The sequence below is a fragment of the Silurus aristotelis genome (assembly GCF_946808225.1).
Source record: "Silurus aristotelis genome assembly, chromosome: 13".
Taxonomy (NCBI): Eukaryota; Metazoa; Chordata; class Actinopteri; order Siluriformes; family Siluridae; genus Silurus; species Silurus aristotelis.
This window is the reverse complement of record NC_139586.1, coordinates 3,007,522-3,033,372: the sequence shown is the minus strand read 5'-3', so window position 1 is coordinate 3,033,372 and position 25,851 is coordinate 3,007,522. Positions and strand designations below refer to the sequence as shown.

General features: G+C 37.1%; 2 protein-coding genes across 9 annotated transcripts; both read left to right on the top strand.

Annotated features, from left to right (window-relative positions):
- The first annotated feature begins 246 nt into the window (after positions 1-246).
- mcoln2 (mucolipin TRP cation channel 2) lies at positions 247-25,412 on the top strand. Of its 8 annotated transcripts, none has more exons than XR_014536491.1 (16): positions 247-357; positions 8,596-8,755; positions 8,885-9,058; positions 10,008-10,161; positions 10,879-10,957; positions 11,032-11,128; positions 11,211-11,310; positions 11,883-11,995; positions 12,119-12,268; positions 17,366-17,467; positions 18,746-18,868; positions 19,088-19,294; positions 19,567-19,715; positions 23,597-23,646; positions 24,753-24,820; positions 25,148-25,412. XR_014536491.1 is itself a non-coding variant. In XM_083559598.1 (16 exons), exons 3-15 carry the CDS (start codon positions 8,603-8,605, stop codon positions 23,631-23,633), a joined length of 1,638 nt encoding a protein of 545 aa, XP_083415724.1. In that variant the 5' UTR covers positions 7,314-7,381; positions 7,616-8,499; positions 8,596-8,602; the 3' UTR covers positions 23,634-23,646; positions 24,753-25,412. The 8 variants fall into 8 exon arrangements, 7 of the variants coding, with proteins under 7 accessions (XP_083415725.1, XP_083415723.1, XP_083415722.1 ...); XM_083559598.1 differs by lacking the exon at positions 247-357 and adding exons at positions 7,314-7,381; positions 7,616-8,499 and having other exon boundaries at positions 24,753-25,412; XM_083559599.1 differs by having other exon boundaries at positions 265-357; positions 24,753-25,412.
- LOC310736220 (chloride channel CLIC-like protein 1) lies at positions 1,728-6,014 on the top strand. Its single transcript, XM_083559604.1, has 9 exons — positions 1,728-1,973; positions 2,588-2,660; positions 3,067-3,158; positions 3,241-3,318; positions 4,574-4,714; positions 4,923-5,016; positions 5,334-5,431; positions 5,514-5,591; positions 5,892-6,014. The coding sequence occupies exons 1-9, from the start codon at positions 1,866-1,868 to the stop codon at positions 5,919-5,921; spliced, it is 792 nt and encodes a 263-aa protein (XP_083415730.1). The 5' UTR covers positions 1,728-1,865; the 3' UTR covers positions 5,922-6,014.
- Positions 25,413-25,851: the final 439 nt, after the last annotated feature.

Here is a 25,851-nt window from a genome sequence, read left to right as displayed (position 1 = left end):
ATAGTGTGTCAAGCTTCACAACTATAACATTTGTAAGCTTGTTACTTTTGTTGTTACATGCACATATTAATTGTATGTTTTTAGTCATTGTGATCTCTGTTTGTTTCTTTTATTCAGCTCCAACTCACAGGTCACATTAATGTCATTAATGGTCACATTAAGAGTTTTGGTGCGGGTAGAAAACATCAGGGAAGATCTTTAATTCAGTACACTGAAGACTCCGCCTACTGGGTTTATGGTTGTTCAGCATTTTTGTGCAATGGTTTAGAGACAGATGTTTAGTCATTGTGCTGTTTAATCAGCTGGAAGAGCATGGAGTATAAAACTGCATGAAGTGTCAAATGCTGATCCTACAAGGCAAGTCATTATGAGGTACTTTATTATTCGTGTAAATTATACAATACTGTATATGCAAATTTACTGTACAAAGGCTGGGATAAAGACTCCCTGTATACCTTACATACTAACATCGTAAATATTCTATAGACACTGAACAGACAAAGGAATGTGTGTGTGTGTGTGTAAACCAATCTGAAAACCATTTTAACAATAACATATAGTTGTAGTCAAGATAAGTTAAGTTGGCTTTATCGTTATTTCACCCATATACAGTGCAGTACACAGTAATACAAAACAGCATTTCCCCAGGACCAAGGTGCTACATCAGACAACATACATTACCAAAAGGTACACAGACTAATGTGACTAATTAGGCTAGAGTGACTAATTTCCTCTGGCTTTGTGTACTTGCAACGCTACCGCTAACAGAATAAATCATCTAGAGAATGATGTATGTCAAAATCCCAGGTGAGCCACAGTTTCTGAAATACTGAAACCAACCCGTTGGTTTCAGTATAATTTAGTATTCAGTATATACAACTTTTGTGAATACATCCCTCACATTTTAGCCACCATTGTAGTATATCTTCCCAAGGAGCAATACTATAGAAAAGAGAATTGGATATATTTGAGTAGTCAATGTGCACCTTGTATAGCAGTATAGATTCTGTCCTCTGAAAATAACAACATACAGCCATTATTGTCAAAATAGCTGGAAACAAAAGTAAGTGCACCCCAAGAAAGGACCATAGGAAAGCCTGCAAACGGTTTGCTAAACACATCCTGTCCAAGAGCATGAATTATGAAACTGTCCTGTGGTCTGATGAGACTAAAATAAACTTGTTTGGCTCAGTATCCAGCATGTGTGGTGCCCTGGTGAGAAGAACCAAGAACATTATGTCTTGCCTACAGTCAAGCATGCTGGTGGTGGTATCATGGTCTGGGGCTGCAATTTTATGACATTGAATTACGACAGCACGCACACACCATTCATTTACATTTATGAAATTTTAGAAGACCCTCCCGAATCCAGAGCAACTTACAACTGAGCATGGAACGGTTAAGGGCCTTGATCAAGGGCCCAGCAGTGGCAGCTGGTTGGTGGTGGGATTTGAACTTGTGACCTTCAAAACCAAAGTCCAACACCCTTAACCACTGTCTTTCTTTTCAAAATGGTTAAAATAACTTTTTGATCACTTGCTTTTCGATTTACAATAAAGCTCAGGACAGTGACTGTATCTGTCAGCCAATGCTTATTTTCTTTAATAAGTTGGCAGGTATATTTAATACTTACATATAATAAGTAGAATAAGTTGATAGTACATATTAAACCCCATTTGGCAGAAGCACTGCAAACCTGGCAACTCAGGACTTGTATTTAAGTAGAGGTGTAGCCGGATATCGACACTTCATTTCTTAGATGCATGTAGTCACAGAACACATAAAAACCTGTGTAGTTAGCACCGAGTTGCACTTTTTACACTTTTTTTGTAGCTTTGTATGTATTTTTAAGTGCATGTGAAATCATGAAGGTTCCAAAAATATTGTATTTTTGGGTGGTTTGTGGTCTCCTTTACTTTGTTAAAGGAGATACTTCCTCTGAAGATGATGAAAGCGAGAGAAAACCGTCTGAGGTAAAGACTTGGTTACTACATGTTAATTAAGCAAATGGTCTACAGAAGATACTTTCCTTTTGTTTGAATCTCTTGTGAAAACTTATCTTTGCCTCTAGCTACAGTAGCGTACCAGATAAGAAGGCACCAATACTGCTGTACATGTTCATACTTTTCAGTAATCCAACATATCTGTGTTAAAAATCTTTTAAGTAATATTTCTTTTTCTGAGATACTGAATTTTGGGATTTCATTAGATGTAAGCCATACTCATCAAAATGAAAATGAAGAAGCACTTAGTCTGTGTGTAATGAATCTATATTAGTTTAACTTTTTGAATTGAATTACTGAAATAAATCAACATTGCAATGATATTCTAATTAAGATACACATGTATATATGTATGTATGTACGTATGTATGTATGTATGTGTCCATATATATATATATATATATATATATATATATATATATATATATATATATATATACACACACACACACACACACACACACACACACACAAGTTTTTTATATTAGTAAAGTATTAAAATATATTAATGTGGACATGGCCTTAGATTTTTCTAATCTTTATGTGGATTTGACATTTTCTAAATTACCTTTGTTGAACACCAGGCCAGCGAGGTTGACATGATGAAGGCTAAATGCACCAGAAGGAAGGAAATTACCTGGATGGATGCTTTCAAAGGTGAAGTGGAGGAACTTACACACTCCACTTTCTGTCCATAACCAGAAGAATGACCAATACAGAATAGCTTATCTGGAATGTAGAGTTCTGGGTTAGCTAGAAAAGTGGACTGGGGAACTCCTGTTAAAGTCCATGAGGAGAACAGTTGTGACATTGATTGGACAAGAGACAGTAATAGTCTCAGGGGATGTGCCACTAGATGGAGACACTGAGGCAGACCTGCTGGACAGATCATACCTCGAAATTGTTTGAAAGAATTTCTGCTGATTTTCACAAAGAAGCTGCAGTCAGTGGCTCACCCTGTTGTCACTGTGAATCTCCACAGGATGAGTAAAATGGGAACAAATAAATTTAGTAAAGTTTGTTTTTTTCTATCATTATTGCTATATTTCTTTCATCGTTTCAGAGTGGTTTCACATTAAATGGACTGATGATCCTTGTAAAAAATACTACAAGGTCCTGATTATGAATCCAATCCTGCTAGTGCCTCCACATGAGGTATATACTATTTTATTGTTATACATATCAACTGCAGATTTGTCCTAAGCATGTCTGTCCCATTTCTTATTTGTCTTTACAGGCTTTGAATATGATCATGACTATGTTGATTACTGACCCTTTGACGCACTTAGGAGAAGTCATTAACAAGATTCTAAAGGTAATATATCGCCATCCTGGTATGACATTTTGAATGGATTTGAATGGTTTCTTTAAGTGTTTGCAGCAAATTTCTCAATGCAAATCTGATTAATTATAAGTCGAATGGGGAAAATTAATTTGCGATTCTTCCTTTCAAAAGCGTTTTCTCAATCTAATTGGCTGGGTACAGTAAACTTCAACCCAGTCACCCATGGTATTTTTATTTCGACTAAGATCTGGACTCTCAATTATCAACAACCAGCTTTTCTGCCAACTTACAGTTATCATGTTTGAATGTTCCATTCAAAATGGAAATGTATTTTTATATTTAAATGTACATTTTCATCAACATACAGTATATGTGCAGTTTGGTGTAAAAGAAAAATGTAAATTTAAATATATACACTATATTGACAAACGTATTGGGTCACCTGATCTTTCCTGCTGTATGTGGTTCTTTTCCAAACTGTTACCACAAAGCTGGAGGCACTCAGTTGTACAGAACATCTTTAGATGCACTAGAATAACATTTTGCATTCACTTGAACTTGAAAACCCAAACCTGTACCAGCACGGCAATGCCCCTGTGCACAAAGTGAGCTCCTTGAAGATCTGGTTTACATGCTTTGGAGAGAAAGATCTTGAGTGGACTGCTATAGGGCTCTGATCTAGTGGAACAGCTTTCCTGAAGAGTGGAGGGAATTATAAGAGAAAACTGGGACTAAATGTGGAATGCAATGCTCAAAAATCATGTACCGTACTTATGACCAGGTGAGCCACTACTTTTGGCAATATAGTGTTTATTTGCCATTTTCAATCGTAGTTTAAATATGCAAATTACATACTAATTTTAATGCCAAATCGATTCGATATGTGGAACATTTCCGAGCAGAAACGGTTGCAAAATGATCATTTCAATGTTATTCGTCCACATCGACTTAACTTGACGTGGTATTAAAAGAAAATGCATTTTCCAAACGACATAAATGTGTCAATGCTTTTTAAAGGACATAGAAATCCCCATTTTGTACTGTGTATCCTGTACCGTGTTTTTACTGACACGTAAAAGGTAGAAAAACACAAAAGAACTTAACAGTGAAGGACTGACAGAAAGTTTTGAGAAGGACTGGATGAGTGTGTAAAGCTGTTATTAATGCTAAGGGAGATTTTTCTCCTAACAAAATAAAGCCCATAGATGGATGTCTGGAGTTTTTTTGAATGACTTCTTTTTCATTTGATCATTTGTAATATATTACTCACAATTTTTGAATACAGGTCTCTTGCTTCATCTTGACCTTTGTGGCAATAATCTGCATCAAGAAGTCGTCGCCGGTGTCCTGGTTTGAACTGTTGATGAGATTATTTGTTGTATGCTTCTTCATAAGTTTGGTGATTAAATGGATTTATCTCTACAAGGTACCTACAACTGTGTGCCACTCTGTTCTGTCTCCTGCACAGTTCTTTCTCCTCACTTTGGTGAAAGTTTTCAAAAAGCTACGTTTTCATTGAATTGTGGTTGGAAGGCCAAAACTGAGCGAAAATGATGGATTTTTAAACAAAAATGTATTAGTGTGGACATGTCCTCAGTTTTTTCTAATCTTGATATGCATTTTACATTTTCTAGATTCACTTTGATAAACACCAGGCCAGCATTGTAAAGACTAAAATGGATAAATGCACCAGAGGGAAGGAAATTGGCTTGATGGTTGCTTTCAAAGGTGAAGTGGAGAAACTTATACACACTACTTTCTGTCCATTGCCAGAAGAATGACTAATACAGAATATCTCAACTGTAGAGATCTGGGTTAACTAGAAAATTGGACTGGGGGACTCCTGTTACAGGCCATGAGGAGAACAGTCATGACATTGTTTGGACAGTAATAGTCACAAGGGATGTGCCACTAGATGGAGACACTGAGGCAGACCTGCTAGACAGATTTTACCTTGAAATTGTTTGAAAAAATTTCTGCTGATTTCCAGAACCTGCAGTTTTGTTTTTGCTATCATTATTGATATATTTCTTTCATCGTTTTAGAGTGGTTTCACATTATTTTGACTTGTAAGGATGATCCTTGTAAAAAATACTACGAGGACCTGATTGTGAATCCAATCCTGCTAGCGCCTCCACATGAGGTATATACTGTTTTATTGTTATGCATATCAACTGCAAATTTGTCCTAGGCATGTCTGACCCATTTCTTATTTGTCTTTTCAGGCCTTGAAAATGACCATTACCATGATGATTAACGACCCCCTGAAGCACTTAGGAGAATGCATTAACAAGTTTCTAAAGGTAATATCTCGCCATCCTGGTATGACATTTTGAAAGCCGTTTCTTTAAGTGTTTGCAGCAAATTTCTTAATGAAAAAACTGATTAATTATAAGTCAATGGGAAAAATTAATTTGCGATTCTTCCTTTCAAAAGCGTTTTCTCAATCTAATTGGCTGGGTACAGTAAACTTCAACCCATTCACCAATGGTATTTTTATTTCGACTAAGATCTGGACTCAACAATTATCAACAACCAGCTTTTCTGCCAACTTACAGTTATCATGTTTCATATAATATCTAATTTTCCAATTTTTTTTACAGGTTTTGTTCCTTGGCCAAACAGCTGGATGATCATGATCATCCACCTGACCATGCTGCTTAATTCTATTGTGTAATAATTGTAATTAAACTTTTTATCAAATAAACAAATCTATTTTTTTATTATTTATTTCATGCGCATAAAGTCTGTGAGAATCCTTTGATTATTTTTAAGGGAAATTATGAGTTTCTGACATCTTCAAAATGGAAATGTATTTTTATTTTTTTCATCAACATACAGTATATGTGCAGTTTGGTGTAAAAGAAAAATGTAAATTTAAATATATACACTATATTGACAAAAGTATTGGGTCACCTGATCTTTCCTGCTGTATGTGGTTCTTTTCCAAACTGTTACCACAAAGCTGGAGGCACTCAGTTGTACAGAACATCTTTAGATGCACTAGAATAACATTTTGCATTCACTTGAACTTGAAAACCCAAACCTGTACCAGCACGGCAATGCCCCTGTGCACAAAGTGAGCTCCTTGAAGATCTGGTTTACATGCTTTGGAGAGAAAGATCTTGAGTGGACTGCTATAGGGCTCTGATCTAGTGGAACAGCTTTCCTGAAGAGTGGAGGGAATTATAAGAGAAAACTGGGACTAAATGTGGAATGCAATGCTCAAAAATCACATACCGTACTTATGACCAGGTGACCCACTACTTTTGGCAATATAGTGTTTATTTGCCATTTTCAAAAGTAGTTTAAATATGCAAATTACATACTAATTTTAATGCCAAATCGATTCGATATGTGGAACATTTCCGAGCAGAAACGAGCAATGTTATTCGTCCACATCGACTTAACGTCCCGTGGTATTAAAAGAAAATACGACTAAAATGTGTCAATGCTTTTGAAAGGACATTGAAATCCCCATTTTGCCGTGATTCCACTATTCCTTCGGCTCAGAATGCCATCCATGATGCTGCCTATACGGGTATTTTATGCGAAACATTCGGTTATGTGATTCATTGATTCTTCTCAAAATATTACCACTTCAATCTTGTATTGCTATGACAATATTCTCAAAATATTTTGACTTTATTCTTGTAATTTCGACTTTATTCTCGTATCGCTCCGACTTTAATCTCGTAATTTTGGATCTTTTTATTTTGTTCACGTGACACTTTTTTGGTCAACCCAAGTCCATCACAAGTCCACATACTAGTGATATTTCTCTATGCATATTTGGTCTTAAACTGAATTTTCTGAGATTAATTATAATTTTGTATTCATGACTCAATTTTATATTGTTTAAAAAGGTTTTTAACAGTAAAATAATGGTCACATTAAGAGTTTTGGTGCGGGTAGAAAACATCAGGGAAGATCTTTAATTCAGTACACTGAAGACTCCGCCTACTGGGTTTATGGTTGTTCAGCATTTTTGTGCAATGGTTTAGAGACAGATGTTTTGTCATTGTGCTGTTTAATCAGCTGGACGAGCATGGAGTATGGAACTGCATGAAGTGTCAAAATCTGATCCTACAAGGCAAATCATTATGAGGTACTTTATTATTCTTGTAATTTATACAATACTGTATATGCAAATTTACTGTACAAAAGCTGATTCTATTGAATTTTGTAATTCTAAGTTTAGCATTGTAAAATTTACTTCTATGTAAAAATATTTTTTGTTAACATCTTTGTTGATATATATATATATATTTTACAGTACATTTATAATATACCACAGCTTTGCATAAGTTTTCTTTTCAATCCATAGCCTTGGACTTTCACCATACAAACACTGGCAATGTCCTCAAAAAGAATCACCCAACCCCCTTTTTGCAGTTCAAACAATCAACACTTGTCATTTCGTCTTTTCTTGCATGATAGTTTTTTTAATCGGTGTATAGTCTGAGTTCATTTGTAGACATACAATATACAAGCAAAAGTTTGTGGACACATCAACATATGATTGGTATGTGCTTTTTAAACATCCAATTTCACATTTAGTCCTTGTTAGCTGTGGTAATAACCGCCAGTCTTCTGGTAAGGTGTTCCACTAGATTTTGTGGAGATTGGTGCTCAAGGGTGTTAGTAAAGTCAGGTTATGATGTAAATCAGGTGAGGAGGTGCAGTCAGGGTTCCAATTCTTCCCAGAGGTTGAGGTCAGCGCTCTATAACAGGCAACTCAAGATTTTCCACTTTAATTTAACCCATGATGGAAGTTTGTGGACACCTGAACATAAGATTGGTATGTCCCTTTTCAACATCCTATTCCCCATTTAGTCCTTGTTTGTTGTCATATTAACCTCCACTCTTCTGGGAAGATGTTCTGCTAGATTTTGTGGTGATTCCTTCAGCGACAAGGGTGTAAGAGAGGAGGCCTGGGGTACAGTCAGAAATTCAGCTCATCCCAAAGTGGTTCTACAAAGTCGAGGTCAGAGCTCTATAGCAAGATCTTCCATATCTTCCAGCCAATGTAAATCATATCATCACAGAATTGGCTTTGTACAGGTTTGGGTCTCATATCCAAAGACATTCTATAAAATTTTTTCAACATTGTGATAACAGTTCAGGAAACGAACCACATATGGCTGGAAAAGTCAAGCGCCTCAATATACAGGTGCCCATATAATATACATATAGCCATAGATTTAAAGTGTAAGACGACATAATTTTTTTTAAGCAATTTGCCATTTTTTTCCCTCAAACACTACATGGATTTAATTCCTAACAGTTCCTGACCGTCCCTTTCAGTAACCCCATGTCCGTGAACCTTGACCAGACATGGGAAGAAAGCCTACGAGATGACCTGAGATATTACTTCATGAGTCCTTGTGAGAAATACAAAGTACGACGGCAGCTACCATGGAAGCTAACAGTACAGATTTTAAAAATAATCATGATCACAACTCAGGTACACTGACCACCAGATGCTTCGCCACACATTCTGCAATATCAGTGGAAAAGGTGTAGGAAATTGTAGAAAATTCAAGATTCCAAGAGCCAAAATATTCTATTTCTTGTCTTCTTTACCGTTTTGAAGCTTATTCTCTTTGGACTGAACAACCAGCTCGTAGTGAGCTATAAAGAAGAGAACTTGATGGCCTTCAAAAATATATTCCTGAAGAGCTATGGTGGTGTGGAGGACGATGATTATACTGTCGCTGTCTATACTAAGCAGAGCGTCTCTGACCATCTGTACTATATTATAGATCAGGTTGGTATTTTTTCCTCACGTTCATGTGTCTCGTCTTTACTTTGTATTACGGTTTGATTTGCGTATAACCTGCGATCAATGGGCAGAGCTTCACTAAACTGTGTTTACAAATTGTGGAACATTTTCAGAATGATTTTCGTCAACATAAATTGCAAAACTCTTGAAAAGCTCTTTATTTACAGTATGTAATATCATCAAAAGTTTGGAGAGAACACACAAGGGCCAAAATCAATATCGAATGCCTGTGATCTTCAGGCCCTCAGGCAACACTGCATTTAAAACCGTCGTGACTCTGTAATGGAAATCACTGCATGGGCTTATTAACACCTCCAAAAATCATTGACTGTTAACACAATTTGCCACAAGTCCTGATCAAATCTCTATCAAGTAAAGAAGAAGGCATGCGTGAACATGATCCAGAAATGCTACCATCAACTATCGGCCAAAACTCATAAAAAATGTACTGAGGCGAAATGTGAAAAAGTGGATAGCTGTGTTTCTGGTGAAATATTCAACTGTTTTGCAATTTTATATTCTGAAATTGTTCCAAGATTTGTAGAGACAGTCTTACGCAGATTGCTGAAGCCCTGCCCACGTGCTTCTGAGAGACTCTGACTCTCTAAGATACTCTATTTATACCAGATCATCTTAGTGACCTGTTGTCAATTAACTTCATTACTTGCAAAATGTTTGATAAATTGTTTAATTTTAATGTCCACTCTGTGTCCCCATGTCTTCTTTATGTCTGTGCGTGTTTCCTTCGGGTTCTCTGATTTCTTCCCATTGGTACCATTGTTTGCCATCCAGGGTGTTTCAGTCTTCTTCCTCCTTTGTTTACTGTAATAGGCCTCTGATTCACATGTTAATAACACGTTATTCACAACATGTTCGGTTTTATAATTTTTGTAAGAAATAAGTGCACTCAGGGTGTGTGCTCTCTGTGTTGCAGTACTCTCAGTTAGACCAGCTCTCTGTGGGCTCGGTCAGTTATGCCGAGGAGGACGGAAAGTTACTCCCTTTGGTCGTCTGTAAAGAATATTACAGACGGGGCAGCGGGAAGGCTTCAGAAGAAACCTATGATATAGATGCCCAAACTGATTCAGGTTTTTATTGTGACACTTTTTTTTTTTTTTTTTTGGGGGGGGGGGGGTTGTAAAGTCTTTAAAAATATTTTTCTTTTTTAAAGAAAATGTCAGTAATAATGGAAAACAATAGTAATTTAACAACAAAAATCATAATAACAGAATAGAATTTTATTCTTGCCTTCAGTGATTTTGGTTTAACCTTTTTTAAATTGATCACATTAATTTCACACTTACATTGATTTCTATAGCATACACAATAAGGACAAAAGTATTGGGACACCTGACTTTTTCAGGCCATATGTGGTCCATTTCCAAACTGTTAGCACAAAGTTCGAAGAGCGCAATTATATAGGATGTCTTTGGATCTAGTGACGGAAAATTGCCCTTTTCCAGCCAGTTTGCACACAGCGAGCTCCATGAAGATATGGTTAAAATGGGGTGGAAGTTGTGAAAAGATCTTGTCTCAACCCTACTGGGAGATTTTGGAACACTGACTGCACCCTAGGCCCTCTCATTTTTCCTCATTATAGCTGAATAAACACAAATCTCCACAAACACATTCCAAAATCTAGAGCATCTTCTGAGAATTATGAAGGATATTCTAACAGGAAATCGGAACTAAATGTAGAATTCGAAATGCACATATGTATCTTAAGGTCAGGCGTCCACAAAAAAATTGTCAGAATACAGAAAAGAATTGAAATCAGATTGTTTGTACATACATTGATATTTCAGCTTGCCTTACTTTGGATCCCAAATCCGCCGCAACATGGAGAACGACCAATGCCTCTTTTTTCGAGTTTGACTTTTACAGGTACACACATCTAAATATCCTCCTCATCTTCACATCTTCACCGTCTTAACTCGCACGTATTTCTCATCCAACAGGCTTGTTGGTATTGAAATCTCGTTCCGGCTCAACGGAATTAACCTGCAAACTGTCCTTTCACAGGAACTTCCCGATTGCTACATTTTTGCTGTCTCGGTAAGATTCATGAGACGGCCGGTAAACGTATGATGCTAAAACGAGTGATTATTTTATGTCAATCATCAAATTTTCCTTCTAGATTACATTTGACAATCGAGGGCATAGTGGAAAAGTGAAAATCACCCTTGATTTTGATGCTGTTAGCAGTGCATGCAAAAACTGGAAGATTTCAGGAACTGGTATGGGCATATATTTTAATATTTACCATAATATATACAGGTAGTCCTGAGTTACGATGGAGTCAGACATGGTGTGTTTTAGTGTCCGGTCACGTGGATAAAAAGGAGAGAGACAACAGCAACAATTTTGAGCTTTGAAACAACAAAAACAAAAAAAGAAAAACACACGCTGACACTGAGATGTGTGTGTGTAGTACATTACAAGTTATAATTCCTGTTACAAATCAGCTTCACTAGAAACTATATTACAATTACAATTTGCAATTACTATTACAATTTAGCTTCACTGGAACTACAATACAATTATATTTAAAATTAGAATAACAATTTTCCTTCACTGAACTATATTACAATTGCAAGTTACAATTACTATATAATTATTATTATTATTATTATTATTATTATTATTATTATTATTATTATTATTCAGCAAGTACATATAGAGTGTGCTTGACAGGTGTCCCCAAACTGTTGCCCATATACTGCATATATAAAACGTAGCTGTTTAGTTATTAATGAAAACACGTCTATTTAAAGAAATACTGTAACTTCACTATGGTTCTCTTCTCTAGCTCAGAAAAGCACTCATTATCTTCTCATCTTTGATGCTGCTGTTATCCTAGTGTGTCTGACCTCTGCTGTGCTTTGCGTTCGCTCCATTTATCTTGCAATTCGATTACTTCAGGTAAACCCCTGTCCATGTCTCATTTTGATTTTCACCCCCTTTCTTGATAAAACTAACAAAATGCTGGATGTTGTATGACGTGTAAAATTGTGTAATCTTAAGGATACTTTCTCATTTTTGCAGAGATTTTCCAAGTTCTGTGTTTGGAAGTACAACCATAAGGTATGTGAGGAGGACCAGTGGGAATTTTTAAACGGCTGGTACATCCTGGTTATTATCAGTGATGTCTTGGCAATCATAGGGTCAGTACTGAAGATGGAAATCCAGGCGAAGGTAATTCTGAATAAATGTATAAATTAATCATTAATAAATATGTTTTAGTTATACAAGATAACCCTGATTAAGGAAATAAATAAATAAATAAATAATAATAATAATAAAAAATACATTCAAAAAGTAATAAAAATTTTTACTAAAATGATACATATATATATATATATATATATATATATATATATATATATATATATATATATATATATATATATATATATATATATATATATATATATATATACATACACAAAATTGCTTGTAATTTCTTGTTGTGTGTGTGTGTGTGTGTGTGTGTGTGTGCAGAGGTGGGAAATACTTCGTTACTGTACTTAAGTAGATTTTTCAAAACCGGCTCGTTAACTTTAATCCATTGATTTGGTGAAATATCAAATGTTTCTTTTCACTGCGCGCCGATTTCAGCCGAACAACCGATTTCCTGTTACTGCGCGTCTTTTTCAATCCGCTGGTGTATAAAGTCCTGACTCTCACTCTTTACGAAGATAAGAATCAGCAGGCAGAAGGCAGTAAGAAGTTTGGGGTTAACGTGGATGAGACAGAGGGAGTCAGTGATGAGAACATGACTGAGAACAGACACATTCATGATCATCATCATCTTTTCTCTGCTTGTGTTCTGTATGTGGATCTTCGGCCTGGACACATTCATACCACATGGGCGTAAATCCCGGGGGACGGGGACGGAAGGGACATGTCCCCCCCATCCGAGGGTTGTGCCCCCCCCCTCCCCAAAAACAATTATCTAAAAAATATCGTATTTTCTATTGTAAACAATATATCTATACCTAAATAATTGTGTAAGTAGAAAAAAACCCGCAAAAATGCATTTAGAAACAGTTCCCCCCCCCCCCTTCCTCACAGTGGTTTGACCCACTGCCTGCTTTCCCAGTTCATCTCACCTACTCTACACACACAAGTCAGGTGTGTGTTCATCTCACCTACTCTACACACACGAGTCAGGTGTGTGTTCATCTCACCTTCTCTACACACACAAGTCAGGTGTGTGTTCATCTCACCTACTCTACACACACAAGTCAGGTGTGTGTTCATCTCACCTACTCTACACACACGAGTCAGGTGTGTGTTCATCTCACCTACTCTACACACACGAGTCAGGTGTGTGTTCATCTCACCTACTCTACACACACGAGTCAGGTGTGCGTTCATCTCACCTTCTCTACACACACACGAGTCAGGTGTGCGTTCATCTCACCTTCTCTACACACACGAGTCAGGTGTGCGTTCATCTCACCTTCTCTACACACACGAGTCAGGTGTGCGTTCATCTCACCTTCTCTACACACACGAGTCAGGTGTGCGTTCATCTCACCTACTCTACACACACGAGTCAGGTGTGCGTTCATCTCACCTACTCTACACACACGAGTCAGGTGTGCGTTCATCTCACCTTCTCTACACACACGAGTCAGGTGTGCGTTCATCTCACCTTCTCTACACACACGAGTCAGGTGTGCGTTCATCTCACCTTCTCTACACACACGAGTCAGGTGTGCGTTCATCTCACCTACTCTACACACACGAGTCAGGTGTGTGTTCATCTCACCTTCTCTACACACACGAGTCAGGTGTGCGTTCATCTCACCTACTCTACACACACGAGTCAGGTGTGCGTTCATCTCACCTTCTCTACACACACGAGTCAGGTGTGCGTTCATCTCACCTTCTCTACACACACGAGTCAGGTGTGCGTTCATCTCACCCTCTCTACACACACGAGTCAGGTGTGCGTTCATCTCACCTACTCTACACACACGAGTCAGGTGTGCGTTCATCTCACCTTCTCTACACACACGAGTCAGGTGTGCGTTCATCTCACCTACTCTACACACACGAGTCAGGTGTGCGTTCATCTCACCTTCTCTACACACACGAGTCAGGTGTGCGTTCATCTCACCTTCTCTACACACACGAGTCAGGTGTGCGTTCATCTCACCTTCTCTACACACACGAGTCAGGTGTGCGTTCATCTCACCTTCTCTACACACACGAGTCAGGTGTGCGTTCATCTCACCTACTCTACACACACGAGTCAGGTGTGTGTTCATCTCACCTTCTCTACACACACGAGTCAGGTGTGCGTTCATCTCACCTACTCTACACACACGAGTCAGGTGTGCGTTCATCTCACCTTCTCTACACACACGAGTCAGGTGTGCGTTCATCTCACCTTCTCTACACACACGAGTCAGGTGTGCGTTCATCTCACCTTCTCTACACACACGAGTCAGGTGTGCGTTCATCTCACCTTCTCTACACACACGAGTCAGGTGTGCGTTCATCTCACCTACTCTACACACACGAGTCAGGTGTGCGTTCATCTCACCTTCTCTACACACACGAGTCAGGTGTGCGTTCATCTCACCTTCTCTACACACACGAGTCAGGTGTGCGTTCATCTCACCTTCTCTACACACACGAGTCAGGTGTGCGTTCATCTCACCTTCTCTACACACACGAGTCAGGTGTGCGTTCATCTCACCTTCTCTACACACACGAGTCAGGTGTGCGTTCATCTCACCTTCTCTACACACACGAGTCAGGTGTGCGTTCATCTCACCTTCTCTACACACACGAGTCAGGTGTGCGTTCATCTCACCTTCTCTACACACACGAGTCAGGTGTGTGTCTGCGTCTTAATTAATGTTCAACTCCATTAACTAGGGGATTTTATTCTCGATTCTCTTTAATGTAGTTGATGCAGACTCATTCATAAATTAGTTGCGGGACAAATGCTGATTAGCGATGTAATCTTCCATGAATCTGCTATATTAGTGATTAAAATATGACTTATCTAGTGAACGTTAGCTTGTTTACTATAGCTTGTAGCATAGTGCACTGACACGAACACACCAAAGCCGTTTCCCATGCAGTGTTTTATTTGGGACGACTTGGTATAATGTTAATTTAATATTAACACACAATTAGCATATTGTTTATCTGTGCATTTACTAAATGAGCACTGTGCTACAGCCAAACTGACCCCACTGTATTTTTATAATCAATTTCTATTCTGTTCTTAAGTGTCTTCATTAATTTTAAATAAAATTTTCAACGTTTTTTAATTCCTTGTTTTGCTTTGTCATTGAACCTGAGAAAAACTTAAACTTAAAATAACCATAATGACGCAGTCTCCATGCTACAATAATAAAAGCAAAGTGTTTCACTGTGGGGACACTGTGTCTTTATAAATACAATTTGACTGTATTATTTGTGTCCTCCTTCAAAAATTGCTCATGAGAAATTTTATATTTATTGTCCCCCCCCTACTGGTAAATAAAATTTACGCCCATGGGTAACAAAATTTTTAATTAGTTTTGTATTAATATATATATATATATATTTGGCTGTCAAAATTCAAATTATTTTAAACAGCACTAGATGTTATTAACGCGCTATCAATTCAGCACGCATTTCTGAAATACATAAATAAATAACTAAATATAAAAGAGGCGAAATTAAAACCTCCAGCAAAAGATAGTTATTCATGACGTCCCTTCTTTACTTAGATATACAATAAATAAACTCCACCGAAAAATAATTTTTAATCAGTAAACTTTGTTTTATTTCTGCACAAAGTCTCAAATCAAACACCAAATCCGCCATGTTTTACACAATTTACCCTCTGGGTGGAGTTTTGTGGGTTTTTTCCCTCATAATGACAAAACGAACTTAAATGACTGTCTTTATTGATCGTGGATATAAAAACATCATTCAAATCTGTAAAATCTCTATTATTATATATAAAAGCTTCTTGACTTGAAGAGGTGCACTTTCTCCGGTATTATTGCACTGTTATAGCCTTTATATTTAATCACTGTACATATGCTTACATACATATCACATGCTGTAAATATGATACGTATTTATCTGCACTAGTTGCACAATTGCTACTTTTTGCACTTCTGGTAAATGAAGTACTATGCAATGACAATATAGTTTTATCTATCTATCTATCTATCTATCTATCTATCTATCTATCTATCTATCTATCTATCTATCTATCTATCTATCTATCTATCTATCTATCTATCTATCTATCTATCTATCTATCTATCTATCTATCTATCTATCTATCTATCTATCTATATTAATATGATGTGAGGTCAAGTTAACAGCTAAAACAGGTAGAAGTAATAACTACTTTTTACTTAAGTACATGTCAGAGCCAAAACTTCTTTACTTTCACTTAAGTAAAAAGGTATAATCAGTACTTCAACTTTTACCCGAGTATTTTAAAACACGAGTATCTGTACTTCTACTTAAGTAAAGGATGTGTGTACTTTTGCCACCTCTGGGTGTGTGTGTGTGTGTGTGTGTGTGTGTGTGTTACATTCAAATATTTAATTATCTAAAGATATGATCTACTTAACTTTTGTACTTATTTCAGCATACATAAACAAATTTTTCCTTCCGTCCATCCTTCATTCATTCACTCCCTCAATATGTGGAATTGTCAGGATTTTCTCCTTTTGAGAGAAATTCTTGTAGCTGGACATAAAGCGCTAAAGAATCAATAGTGCTATCATTAGCCTCCAGCCACTTCCTGGATTCAAGATTCGAGATGTTTAATTATCTTTTTTACTTTTTTATGTCACTGCTTTATTTGTATCCGGCATATAACTATGTTTGTGACGTATAAAAAAAATCTTGAATCTTGAATCCATAGAGCTATCGAGAGCTGCTAGCCTCTACCTGGTTAAAGGCTATCGCTAGTGCGATTGAGTCTTTTTTTTTTTTTTAAATACTCAAAGGGCAAAGCAGAGACTAAACAAACTTGCGGTCTGCCACTTTACACTTCCTGAGTTCCTACATATACACATATAGTGTGTATATGTAGAATATTTGCACACAGCAACTTATGTTGTCCAGTCATACTTCATTACCATAGAATTCGTACTTTACTTTTAATTTAAGATGGTTAACTTCTAGAGTAATAACTGCATTAGCAGATATGTTAATAGATTTAAATTGAAACTCAAGCGCGAAGATTTTAAAAATAAACTTTTGCCTCACTGCTAAATGAATCACTCAGTGTTATTCCTCTTCGTTTCTTCACAGAGCCTGACAAGCTATGACGTGTGCAGCATCTTTTTAGGAACGTCGACGCTCATGGTCTGGGTTGGCGTCATCAGATATTTAGGTTACTTCCGGAAATATAACGTGAGTAAGCACTTGTGATTCATCACAGGTACTCATGTAGTGTCTATTTTTAAACCCTGATTTATTCGCTGTAGCATTATAAGTGAAAGATCTCGAGTGGCCTGTTCTAGAGCTCTGACCTCAACCATATTGTACATCTCTGGGCTGACTGCACCCCAGGCCTCCTAACTTCTTCCATCTTAACAGCCTAACAGCCTTAAGACTTCAAAATCTAATGGAACATCTTCCCAGAAGAGTGGAGTTTATTATCACAGCAAATGGGGACTAAATATACTGTATATATTTAGTGAAAAAAAAAAAAATTCATCTTATGGTCAGGTGTCCACAAACTCGATTAAATTTAGTATTTTCCTCAAAATCCTACCTACAATACCCCATAATGACAATGTGAAAGGAGTTTGTTTGAAATCTTGGCAAATTTATAAAAAATGAATAGATACAAAAATAAAATCACATGTACGCAAGTCATCTTCTCGGTTTTGCCAGAGTTAGATCATCCGTCTCCATACCCCCCCTGTCCTCTACATCTGCCTCTTTTACCCCAACCATCTGCATGCCTTCCCTCACCACATCCATAAACCTCATCTTTTCCTCCTTCCTGGTGGCTCCGTCCTAAGCATTCTCCTACCGATATAAAAAATATGTACATAAGTATTCACAGTATTTTTAATATGATGCTACAAGCTTGGCACATGTATTTTTGGCCAGTTCCTCCCATTCTTTTTTGCAAAACCTCTTAAGCTCCAGCAGATTGGATGAGGAGTGTTGGTGCACAGCCATTTTCAGATCTCTCCAGAGATGTTTAACTGGGTTCAAGTCTTGGCTCCGGCTGGGCCACTCAAGGAAATTCATAGAGTCGTACGTAGCCACTCCTTTGTTATCTTGGCTGTGTGCTTAGGGACGTTGTCCTTTTGGAAGATGAACTGTCATGCCAGTTTGAGATCCAGAGCACTCTGGAGCAGGTTTACATCTTTTCCTTGATCCTGACTATTTTTAAAGTTTCTGCCACTGAAAATCATCCCAACAGCATGATGCTGCCACCACCATGCTTCACTGTAGGGATGGTATTGGCCAACTGATGAAAGGTGCCCAGTTTCCTTGACATTCAGGCCAAAGAGTCCAATCTTTGTTTCTCGCATGCATTTTGGAATGAGGCTGTAACATAACAAATGTGGAAAATGTGTGAATATTTTCCGGATGCACTGTATATGGAATTGGTGCATATAAATTCTAACATTACGATATAGTTAAATAATAGGTTGCTCTTTGCTGGTGCAGGTTCTAATCCTTACTATGCAGGCAGCTCTACCCAATGTTCTCCGCTTTTGCTGCTGTGCCGGAATGATCTATCTGGGCTACACCTTCTGTGGGTGGATCGTTTTAGGGCCCTATCATGAAAAGGTAAACTGGTACACAGTCTACAGCTTCAAAATTGACCATACAGTCAATACATAAAAAAAAAAGATATAATGCATGTACTTGGGAAATATTCAGTGCTCTAGGTGTGTATTGTGTTCCTCAGGGTTTATGACCATAAAATAGCTTGCTACAGCAATAAATGTGTGAATAGATGCATTTGCATTTTGTACTGTACTGTATGTATGTGCACCCGGGGCCCAGTTCGAAGGTCTAAGCCGAGTAGCCGAATGCCTCTTCTCCCTGGTGAACGGCGACGACATGTTCCCGACGTTCGCTGAGTTCCAGCAGAAGAACACGGTGGTGTGGCTGTTCAGCCGGGTCTACCTCTACTCTTTCATCTCGCTCTTCATCTACATGGTGCTCAGCCTTTTCATCGCGCTCATCACTGATGCTTACGAGAGCATCAAGGTAGATTTACAGTACGAAGCTTTGCCACCACAATGACAGCACATGGTACAAAGTGGTAGCGCTGATGGTTAACTTCTGATCAGAAGGTCATGAGGTCAAATCTCAGCGCCGCCACTGCCTCGAGCAAGGCCCTTAACCCATTAGCTGTATTGTATGAATGAGATTGTTCTGCATAAATGTTGGTGGTGTAAATGTAAACGAGTGCATTTTTGAAAGGTGATCTCGAGACATACTTCAAGGTAAAAATGCGTTTCCATCCCTCTCTGGGTTAGCGCTACCAGAAAAACGGGTTTCCCATGACAGAGCTGCAACTGTTCCTGAATGCAAAAAAGGAGTTCCCCCAAGGGGAGGATGTAGAGAACGGAGAGGGAAGCAGAACCAAAAACAACTTCTCCTTCACTAGGCTGTGCAACTGCAGAAGGTAACCAGTCTTTCTGCACTCTAAGATTAGAAATGAAATTGATGGTGTGACAGAGATCTCAGTGGAATCCCTGGAGAAGAAGACCTAGTCGACTGATTACAGAGGCTAAACAAACAAAAAAAAACCCAGAGATTTATTTTTGGCAGTGGGTTGCTTTTGTGATAACCAGGCTCCTGTTGTGATTAAGCTTTTTCTCGGATCAGATGTTTTTTAAATTTTTTTTTTTTTTATGTTTTTTTTTAATATTTCATTCGAAACACTGAATTTCATTTAACTTTAAGATTGTTTTACCTTAACTGTACCTGAGATACCCAGGTACAAGAGCTAGGTTATATTCTGTGCACTGTCCATGCACTATAGTGAAGAAATGAGCTATTTTAGCATACTTTGATAAGCATAAATTTGGGTTTGGGAGAAAGAGTGCAATCGCATCAGCGTATCGGCGTATCGGCGTAAAAGTTAATAAAAACTGTTCAAGTTGGCATTTGTATCGCGATACATCGGTTTTAAACATATTTGCATGGGTAAAAAGACTGATTTATACACAATTATTAATAAATGCGCAAAACCTTAATTCTTTCGAAATTGACCAATAATTCACAACCGAGACACGATCTGTGGACAAGAGCAGGAAACGAGTGTTTTATTCAATCTTTTTTTCTTTTTGTGTTGAATTGAATCAGAATCGTATCGCACTGCATCGTAATGGGGTGAATCGTATCGCAACGGCAGCTGCTTCATATGTATCTTTATCGTATCGTTGGCTTTGCATTGAGAGTTATGGCGATGCAAATCCATAGTGTTTATTGCTTCGGTTGGCAGACTTTTTCTGCTGGGAGCATCGACAGAATTCTAACCATAAATTGCTGCTTTATATTAACCACAGCTAAAAGCCACTTATCCAATTAAGCTGTCGAAATCCTGAAAAGATTCAAAAGGAGACCGCAAAGTGCCTTTTACGCCAACAGACAGTTATCGGTTGGTTATTAGATTATTACATGGGATGCTTTATGGACATGGTTATCCCTGTGAGAGGTTGTTCAGGCAGTAAAAGGAAGAGACTATAAAAGGGGGCATGCCCCTTTCCTCAATTAGCCATTGATTTATTTTTTTTGCTTTATTTGAGAAATTCAGTCCATTTCCTGTTAGTCATTTACACTAGTTGGTCATTTAAATTATGACATTTATGTCTTTATTTTGCTCGGAAATATAATATCCTGTAGAATACAGGAAAGAAGTCATGTCGCAAGTGAAAATATTTTGAATCTAGTCAAAAACGACCTGGTAGTTTTTGATTAGTAGCTAAAATTATATCAAATATAAAAAAAATAAAACCATTACGGCTCATTTCAAGCTTATCCTTTTCTTCTCCAGTTATTAGATCATTTTGCTTAATTCTCAAAATGATTGAGTAAATTGTTCAGCCAATCAAAAAGTAGTTGAAATGTGTGACCATGTCCCAGAAATGTGTTTAATATTTATGAAAGGCCAGTTTTTGACACACACACACACACACACACACACACACACACACACACACACACACACACACACACACACACACACACACACACAAAAGTTTGCCTAATTAATCATTAATTATTTTTTTCTCACAAATCAGACTTTTCCCTCACGATTCTGACTTTAATTCTCACGATTCTGACTTTAATTCTCACGATTCTGACTTTAATTCTCACGATTCTGACTTTATTCCTCATGATTTCTTGCAATCCCGACATTTTTCTCGCAATCCCGACTTTATTTCTCATAATTCTGACTTTATTTCTTATAATCCTCACTTTTATTTCTCGTAATTCTCCCTTTTCTTTATGCAATTCAGATTTTTTGATTGTTGATGATTCCAACTTTGTGATTCAGATTTTTACTCTCAAATCCGACTTTATTTCTTACAATTCAGACTTTATTTCTGCTAATTCCGACTTAATTTCTCATGATTATGCTTTTTTTTTTTTTTTTTTTTTAGTTTTAACTTTATTTCTGCCATTTCCAACTTCATTTATTGCGATTATGCCTTTTTTTCAGCCAAAATTCCGACTTGATTTCTCATTATTCTCCCTATTTTCTTGCCATTCTGACTTTATTTCTCACATTCTGACTTTTCTGCCAATTCTGACTTCAGTTTTTGCAATTCCGACTTTCTCATGATTCTCCCTTTTTCTCCCACAATTCTGACTTTATTTCTCACATTCTGACTTCATTTATGCCAATTCAGATTTTTACTTCTGCCGATTCTGCCTTTTTTTCTGACTTTTTGGTTTCAGCCAATTGGGCAGCATTAGGCTACAACCAATAGATCAAACTTTGAAAAAATGGATAAAATCACAAAGGACTGTTTATGGCGTCATTTCACAAACTGTGAGATTGTTGTTACTGGAAGAATTGCATGGTATCAAACTTAGCCTTCGAATCGGCAGAATTGAATTGAGAATGAAAAGATTTAAAGTCGGAATTGCAAGAAATGAAGTCGGAATTGCGAGAAGAAAGTCATGATCAAAGCCAGATTTACGAGAAAAATTGCGAGGGATTTTTAATTTGGTGGAAAAGGGCTTCCATAAATATCTGACGTCTGTTTATTGTAATGTTGTAATAATAAAATACTACATACATTTAAATTGACAGGATATTTTTTCTTTTTTGTAGTGTAGTAATTTTACTTCTTGGAAACCAAAGCTATTAGTACCATTAATTACCATTAGTTAGATACCAAACTGCCAAAAGTATACAGACACCAGACTTTTTTAGTTTCTAGAAAAAAATTTTTTTTAATTTTTTTTCTTTACCAACGTTAAGGTGCTGCCAGGAAAATTATATTTATTTTGACATTCAGGCTAAATTCAGCCTCCCTGATGATATCGAACTGAGCAGCCAAGCTGACCATTCTCGTTTTCAAGGCGATTCAACCTGCAAAACGAATGGATTTTTATTAAATTTTTTGCTTCCAGCGTTCAGTGTAAACTCTTGAGACTTTTCTGTGTGAATTTTCTAGAAAAAATTGCACTGCCGTAGATCAAACACAAATGAAAATCCAAAGACCTGAATCCATCTCCAGTACCTCTACAGTACATCATGTTCACAGAGTGTTGTACATATCCATTATTCCAGCCTGCATTTGTTATGAGGTAGAAATGTCGCTCAGGTTTTATGCATAAGGTGTTTGGAATGTTTACCATGTACAAAAGCAAAGTTTGTAAATGAATGGGAAATGAGACATCGGAGAAGCTACACTGTATCGACAAATGTATTGGGACACCTGACTTTTCCAGACATATGTGCTTTTTCCCTGAACGGTTACCATACATTTGGATTCACACAAATGCATAGGATGTATTTAGATAGTGGTTGCATGTAATTTTCCCGTTTGAACTCGGAGACCCAAATTTGTTCCACTTCGACACAATGCATAAAGCCAGCTCCAACATATGGTTTATACGAGTTGGAAGATGTGAAAAGATGTTGAGCGGCCTGTGCTCTAATCTTAACATTATAGGGGATGAATTGGAACAGCATCCCAGGCGTCCTCACTTCCTTCTACATCCGTAGCTGACATTACTAATGGCCTTGTGACTAAATGAGTAGAAATCTCCAAAATCTAATTCTAATGGAATTGGAATTGTAACTGCAAATTGGAACTATGTGAAAAAGGATGCATGCAAAGCACATTTGAATCTTATAATCAGGTGTCCACAATTTTCTTACCAATATAGTGTATAAAGGTATAGAAACAAACTTCATAATAAAACTATTACAATTTTGAATGTTTTCCGTCCATAGTGAACATTTATTTATATTAGGAGTTGCTACATTTGCAGATAATTGAGCCTATAAAAAGCCTATTTTCATTCTTATATCTGTCTCTGCAGAGGTTCTGAAGACTCTTGCACCGTTTTCCTCAGCTGATAAACACCGTCAGGCTGAGAACATCTAAATGAGCTTTCCAATGGGAAAAAATATCCAAATCTAATGGACTCCATTTCGGAATACTTTCATTATTCTATGCACATTGTGTACCATTAACCCTATTATTATTGTGTATTATCAATAAGAACATAACCCACATTAACCAAAGGAAGAAGACAGTCCATGAAGAGGAATACAATATCGTTAAGGCTCTTGAGTCTTGCTGGAAAAGTGCAATCTATTACCAGGAAATGGCTCCAGTCAAACGCACACAAGATTACCGCAGACCTGTATTCAGCAAGTCTAATGACTAGAACTTGAAGATGTTCCTCAGCTCTGGGGTGGGGGGTGGGGGTGACAAGACTCTGTGACATAACCTGCTTTCTTTTGTTGGTTTGTTTATGCAGAAGAAATATTTGATCTGCATCAAAAAGCGGCTTTACAGAAATAAATAGACCATGAATATTAATTTGAAATGTGTGTATATATATATATATATATATATATATAGGTTTTTTTTTTTTTTTTTTTTTTCGAGCAATCTTTCACAATTCTGACTATTTCCAAATTTCTTGCAATTCCGAATTTGTTTCTCACAATTCAGATTTTTTTTCTTGTTTCCTTATAGTCCTGATATTATATCTTGCAATCCCGAATTTACTTCTCTCGATTATGAAATTTTTCTCACAATCCTGACATTTTTCTTACAATCCCGACTTTATATTTTTGCAATTCTTAATTTTTCCTCATAATTCTGTTTTGATTTCTCATAAATCTGACATTTTTTTCTAGCAATTCTAAAATTTTGTTCTTGCGATTCCGACTTCATTTTTTGCAATTTCAACTTTATTTCTCCTGATTATGCCATGAGTTCTCACAATTACTACTTTATTTCTGCCAATTCCAACTTTATTTCTGCTTTTCAATTTAATTCAGTTTCAATTCAGTTTTCTTCAGGGATCCGAGATTTACTTTGATACCATGCGATTCTTCCAGTAACAACAAGTTCTCACAGGTTGTGAAATCGTGCCTTATATAGTTGTCTATGATTTTATGAATTTTATGAGTTTCACAGATCGATATATTGATTGTAGCCTACTTTATTTTCAATGTGTACAGCTTTCTGGCACTACATAGGAGTGATGCTGCCCGATCGGAAAAAAAAATCGGAATTGCAAGAAAAAAAAGTGTGAAAAATGAAGTTGGAATTGCGAGAAAGACGTGATTGGGCAAACCTTTTTTTTTACGTGTTGAAAATGGGCTTCCACCCTATGGTTTTTGGTTTAAAATACATGTACATATGTTATGTTCGACTTCAAGTTTCAATTTGTTTCGAAAGAAAATGCCAATTCCTTATAAATGTGTCGATGAATTGGTGAAAAGAATACTGACCCAACATGGCTACCATTCCAACACCGTGCAATTCTGTCTGGACTTCAACTCCTTGGAATCAAACTTTCACCATAAAACAAAACAATTACCTGAATTGTATGAGCTCTGTGTTATTTGTCCAGCAAACAAATGGCTGGTGTGTTATCTATGATAAACAGCCTACCCAGTCGCTGCACGTAAATCCTAATAAACTGCTCTGGGATGAACTGGATCACAATTAAGAAATCTCCAACTAGCAAAGAACATCTTTAGCAGGGTTTTTCCAAGAGGCGTGGCAAAGTATGAATGTTTAGAGAAACAAACTTTCCAGATGCTGAGAGTGTGTAAAGCTGGTATTCATGGGAGGATATTTGAATGAAAATTAAGTGGAAGATCTGGACAAGTAAATCCTAATACCATCACATGACTTTGATTGTTGCATAGAAGCAAAATGCATCTCAAAGACCATGAAAGAGTAGTTAGACCAAGATGGTGGCACGTGCACAACACTCTCCAGATTTCACGATTTGGTAGTTGTATCTATCTAGATCAGGGGTCACCAACATGGTGCCTGTGGGCAGGTTGCCCACAAGGACCACATGAGTCACCCGTGGGCCTTTACTAAAAATAGCTCACCATAGCACCACTTACCAGTGAGCAGCATTAAATTTTTTTTGTTGCCATTCTTTTTTAAATCACACTTGCATTGGTGTGAATTTGAAAATGACAAAATATAAATGACTAGATATAAATTAATATCATTATTAAGAATAACATATAATTAAAGGTAAATTGAGCAAATTTGTTACTTCAGAAGTGTGTATCAAACTGGTAGCTCTTCACATTA